Consider the following 6,325-nt stretch of genomic DNA (forward strand, 5'->3'; position numbering starts at 1 on the left):
ACGGGCGCCGTGGCGTAGCTTATGTGAGTTGGCTGGAGCCGTTGTAGTCGAATGGTGAGCCTGTATTGAAGAGTGCACGGTCAAACTAGTAAGAGGAAAAGCGCGGCAAGTGCAGCTCCTTAAATATTCTCGTATGAACTTGCGGCGCCGATATCGCATCGGTGGCTGTTGCTATGCCGATATTTGTCGTGACGTCAATAGAGCATAGCTTTGTAGGGTTCATTGTTATTACTTTTCGGTATTATAGTCGTACATTCGAGTTTTGGTGTAGAAGCATTCTTCGAGTTCGTTGGCTAGTGTTTATAAACAAATGTTTACGCGCTCATACCTCTCCCACTTTGTATTCCGCTTTCAACTGTCTCTATCCGTAACAGCTACTAATAAATTATTTATGTAATAATTTAACAATATCCACATATTTTTCCAAATGTAATTAAAACTAAATATTATACAAAATAAAATTTAAAAAAAATTTATAATTAAAACACTTTAAAAAAAATTACGATTTTATGAAAAATAGTTAAGATAGATATCGATTATTATTTTTGGAGTTTCTATATGACAATCAATATTTACATATGTTTATATAAATTATAGATATTCTTTAATAATTTGTCAAATTTTTATATTATTAACTAAAATTATTCGATTATTAATTAACTACTTTTAAATTTAATAAAATAATTTTAAGATATTATAAATAATTACATATATTTTTTTAAGATAACGATTTCATAGAATGAATAGACTTTAATGAAAATAAAAATATTCTAAGTACTTATCTTAGTATTTTTATAATTTATATTTCTTGCTATGAATAATATTAATTAAAAATTTAGATTTTTAATTTAAGGTCTAAAATATAATTAAAAGAATTGATTTATATTATCAATCTTTAGTTCATTTAGAGAAATAGCATAAGAGATATTAAAAACTGAAAAATCCATTATGAATATTAATTCGTACAATATACATAATATATATTAGTTATGTTTAAATGTATTTTATTTACCTTGTTATAAAATTTTCCAGAATTCATTGTTAATTAGTATACAATACTTGTATTGTTAATAGTTATATAATTATATGAAATAATTTTTAAATTTTATTCAATTTTGAAATATATACGTGCATGCAGTTGATTTTATTAATTAAATGTTTAAATAGTAATTGTTCAGGATTGGAACACTTTCCAAGAACTTTGGTTCTCGCAATTTTATAATCTTTCTAGCTGTACAAATCTCTGCATAGCAACACCTATCCATTGTTGCTAGCTAACAAAACCGTCGCGTGGATATAAAGTAAGCACGCGACAAGTCAAGGCTCGCTCGCTCTCTTACCGGGGATGCCGCTGAAGTCTTACTTTAGCCATCTCCGAGCGAGCACGCTGTCACTATTAATTGTCTAGAATTAGACTAAGCTCCCAGATGTTTGGTGAGAGGATTGTGGACAAATGGAAGGGATAGCGCATTTATTCAATAATTACATACATTTGCTTTTCGTGCTGTTTATTGCTTGTTACTTTTCAAACTACACAATAATGATTCTAAGTTTGTGATGAGAATGGTTGAGACCTTGCAGTTCCGTGGTAGTTTCCACGTGGCATTAGTATGCACTACCCGCAGAAGTTGGAGGTCATAAATCTCCGGATCCTGTTGACATATTGTGCTTGGTGTTAAATGATTACACTGAAAGTAAGAGGTGGTAAATCTCTGGTATTTCTTTGTGTACACCACTTTTGTGATACATTTGCATCAAGACGCCACAACTTCTGTGCTACATCTGCATCAAGACGCCACAACTTCTGAACCGCATCAGCATCAAAATGTCACTACTTCTATTACTGCATTCTCAATCAAGGCGCCATAACTTCTGTGCTACATCTGCTCCAAGACGCCATTGCACGCTATATCTCGATAAGTGCCATAGCACGCACCACCAAGGCACATTGAGATATTGAAGTATTTTTTCATGCTTCCAGATATCAAGACAACACTTGCAATTAAAACACCAATCCGTGGCATACACAACAAATGTCCACAGATTTACGATCTTACTTCTCAATGAAATAACCTTCGACCAAGCATACTTCACCAAAAGGTCCTGGAGATTTACAATCTCCAACGAAGACTTGCAGTGCATGCTACATCCACGTGGAAAATCACCAAGGAACGGTAAAATCTCAACGATTTTCACCACCAACGTAATTACCAAATAATTGTGTATTTTTAAATTAAAACGCAATAAACAACACGAGAAACAAATGTATTGATTACTGAATTAAAGCATTAACCTCTCCATTTATTCATACTTTTCCACCAGTAAAATGGTGGACATGGTTTCATTCAACTATTTTGGTCTTTCGATCACCGGGTAAATGGAATTTCGAACATTAATATATACTAAAAATGCTTATATAGTAAAGAATATTAATTTTTTTAATAAAATTTCTCTATATATCTAGTTTTAATGGTGCAAAAAAATTAAATTACGGAAATATATTTTGTATATATCACCAAATTTAAAATATTGCAATTAAAATTTTTTTTTAATTTTATCAACATAAATTTTTTATATTAATGAACAACAATGATTTCATAATATGTATTTATTAAATTAAAAAATTATTTAAAAAATTGAAATTATTATTAAATTATTAATTTATATAAATCTTTAGAATACAGTGATTACTGTATATTTAATTATATTCTTTACAGATGTACAATGTTTTCACAAAAAATACTGCATTTAAATAATATTGATATTGTTTGAGATTGAAGCAACTACCAAGACCGTTGGCTCTGGGAATTGCTAGTCCCTCTAGCCCTCAAGTTTCTGTAAACAGTTATGTAAGAAGATTTTCGAGTATTTGTTATGTTTTGGTTTCAAATGTCCTACAATGTTTATATGGCCTTGGTATAGTAACGTCATTGTGAATTCTTCAAATTTCATAAGCCTTGTTTTTTCTTGGAGTTCTCGAAACTCCTAGAGTTTTCTTTTGCGCCTCATGCAAGATTCCAGTAAGTAATACCGATGCTTTGTTGCCAGCTAAGTAAGCTGCAGCGCGAATATTTAAGGGAAACGCCCTACGCCTAGATGCTCATTGTAAATTATTCAGTCAAACAGCTACTGAGTCATGAGTCAGTCAGTCAAGACTCATTCGGCCAAGCCGAGTCAAGGAAGCGGTCGGAAGCCTTTCCAATATTAGTGAAAATGCACACACTCCCGGTAGAGCCGCTGAAGCAAGATGTTCTTTGATTGGAGACGCTAGGGAGGCAAGCGTTCCTTGCTTGGACGTTGTGGTCAGCGAAATGCATGTAAGAAAGTGACCCCAACACAAACTCTTTCACTAGAAGTCCTCTCCTTTACGAGGGACGCCGCGAAGGACGAACGTACACTCAAGCCGAAGTCCTCAAGGAAGAATCAAGAAGAAGAAAGGAAGTGTGACGTATGCCACCGCATAGCAGCTCAAGGTGCTGTAGTCATTTTTCTCTGGGTAGAGTTCCCAAGGATTCAGTATCGAGTATACTTCAAGGAACAGAGACGCTACGCTACGGCCCTCCTCATCCTTCCACACTACAAGACAGCTTGGAGGAGATCAGCAATCAAGTTACCACCACGTGGCATTACATGAAGATTGTCAAGAGACTTACGACGTCCTACCTCAACAAGTAGTGAATGCTAACACCACGTGGCAACAACCAAGAAACGGCAAGATCTCAGAGATTCTCATCATCAACGTATAATCATTATATTGTAAAACATTATTTGTAAAATAAACGAAATACCAAGCACGAAATGCAAATGTGTTAAATACTGAATTGAAGCTCTACCCTTCCCAGTTACCCTAACGTTTCTCCCACCAGTAAACTGGTCGCTATATTCTAATTCTGAACAATCATATTGATGAAAACATTCAAATTTAGAGATACAATTGGGACGTAGTGATACATTTTAGATAATTTCATTTAATAATATATTAATATGTAAATAAAAAAAATGTATAGAAACAAAAAGATGAAAAAATTATATAAGTACTCAAGCATTGATAGAATGGAATAGTTAAATTTAATTAAATAAGTTATTTCTCCTAAGAAATGTAATGATTGTAAAAAAAAAGAATAAATAGCAAATGTTAATTCAATGATACGCCTAATATTGAGATATAAATAGTAATTTTTGTAATGTAAATTACACTACTAATGTATCGAATAAATGAAGAAGGTACTGTACATAGACCAATATTAAAAATAATTATATTATACATGATAATTGCTAAATATTGATATATTTTCTTCAGACTTTTAGTAAAAAGATATTATTTATGATTACAGAAAAAAATACAAATTATTTATCAATTTAATTAACTTTAATCCAAAATCCACAATAAGTATATGCATTTTTAATTAACAAAATTAAATCAGTTTATTTTTATACAATTTTTTAAAAAAAAAGGTAAATTAATATTATAATGAAATGGAGTTGTTTCATTATTAGGATTATTGTAGGAGATACTCACAATAAGTATACAACAATGAATTTATACACAAGAATCGATTTTTTATAAACAGATAAATAAGAACAAATATATACAGAAAAGGGGAGACAATATTAAGCATGAAAAGGAAAAAGACCGAATAGATGGAATATGTGTCAAGAGGCATTGTATTAAAAATCGAGAAAACATAATAAAATTAAAGAAAAATTCCAATAATTTAAGATATTTAAAAGGATTATCTGCGATTATAATCCTTAACTCAATCGTAACCAAAATATAAAGAAAGCTAAAGTCGAAGTAAATTAAAATTATAAATTTCATTTAGATACAAATAATACATATTATAAAATTAAATCATAATTTTTATAGTTATTTAAAAATTCTTATTTAAGAATGCAAATTAAAAATTAATTTATTTAGATAAAGAAAATTATCAACATTATAAAATGTAATCGATTGTCAATTTATGAATTCTCTTTTATAAAAAGGGAAAAACTAAAATATATGAATTTTTTAAAAATTGTTAGAAAAAAATAGTTACAAATTATACAAACGAGTTTATTAATGCAATTTAAAAAATTAAACTTTTTTAAATAGAATTTTCTAAATTATATTTGTAATATATATTACGTTATATATATATATATAGCGTCAAATCTAATAACTATATATATCGTAAATTAATGTGAATTATTTAACATTTTTTAAAAATACATTTATGTTTTTTATTTTCTTTCGATTTTTGTAAGTTCTAATACACTCATATTGTTAAATTAAATTAATATATCTTAAATAATGTTTAAATTTTATAAATCTCTAATGAAAGCCAGTTTTTTTATCGTTGGTTTATTTATAATAAATATAATAGTTAAATTTAATAATTATTATATAACTTAATTAAGAAAGTAAAGTAAGTGATTTTCACGAATTAATAATTGAAATAATATCTCTCGTTATGAATAATAAGGTATAAATGATATACATTCAATGGATGATAATTCAATGGAAGTATTCAATTATCGTGTTCAAGCTTTTTTTTATATAATACTTAATATTTAATTTTTTAGTAAATTAAAAATTAAATTAAGAAAGTAAACTATTTCATCTAAAAAGATGTAAGTCAAAATAAACAATAGTACAAAAACCAACCTTATAATTGAAAAGATAGCTTACCTTAACTTTTTTGTCTATCTCGGGCTTCTCTATTAAAGTTATCTGTTGGTTTGTAATATAAGATTGCATAAGATCCGGAGTAGCATTAAGCAACATAGTAGTTCTACAGGTTGGTGGTGCTTCTGGATCGAAATTAACATGGACGTGTGATATATGATGACGCATTGTTCCAGATAAGAATCCTCGGGAGCGTAAGTTTTCAACCATTCTCACATAGATTGATTGTTTATACAATATTGCAGATGCTTTTGCCGTTGATGATAATTGCGTATATTTATTGTTGGCACTTTTGCTATCAGGGAAATATTAATCTTTGTTAAACTCATTTTGATTTTCACATGTATTTTCTATACAAATTGCATGAAGTACTTTAATTTTTAACTGCAAGATAACATTAAATTAATAATTTCTAATTGCAAATTTAATATAAATAATTATTAATATAATTTTTAAGAAATATTTAAAATATTTGTATACATTTTATATAATTTAATCGCTATTAAAGTGTATTCCTTCTTAAGATTTCTGAAACGTTTTCACTCAGCTTTTAAGAAAAACAGATTCGCATATGTTTGAACATTACAAAACTAAGTTTCATTTTCATTTTAATTGAATGAAATATACGTGAAGGAAGTAAGGATCAATACAATCAGT

The 6,325-nt window shown here is 28.9% G+C and overlaps 1 protein-coding gene across 2 annotated transcripts in view; it reads right to left on the minus strand.

The window, feature by feature from the left end:
• Trpgamma (Transient receptor potential cation channel gamma) overlaps window positions 1-6,003 on the minus strand; it is a 33,791-nt gene extending 27,788 nt beyond the window's left edge. For both annotated transcript variants that reach the window (XM_011505263.1, XM_011505264.1), the window contains exon 1: window positions 5,672-6,003. In XM_011505263.1, the coding sequence (XP_011503565.1) occupies window positions 5,672-5,878 (207 nt within the window). In that variant the 5' untranslated portion in view covers window positions 5,879-6,003. The remainder of the gene's footprint in view (window positions 1-5,671) is intronic.
• Between the last annotated feature and the right edge of the window lie 322 nt (window positions 6,004-6,325).

This window comes from Ceratosolen solmsi, unplaced genomic scaffold (genome assembly GCF_000503995.2).
Source record: "Ceratosolen solmsi marchali unplaced genomic scaffold, CerSol_1.0 scaffold5, whole genome shotgun sequence".
Taxonomy (NCBI): Eukaryota; Metazoa; Arthropoda; class Insecta; order Hymenoptera; family Agaonidae; genus Ceratosolen; species Ceratosolen solmsi.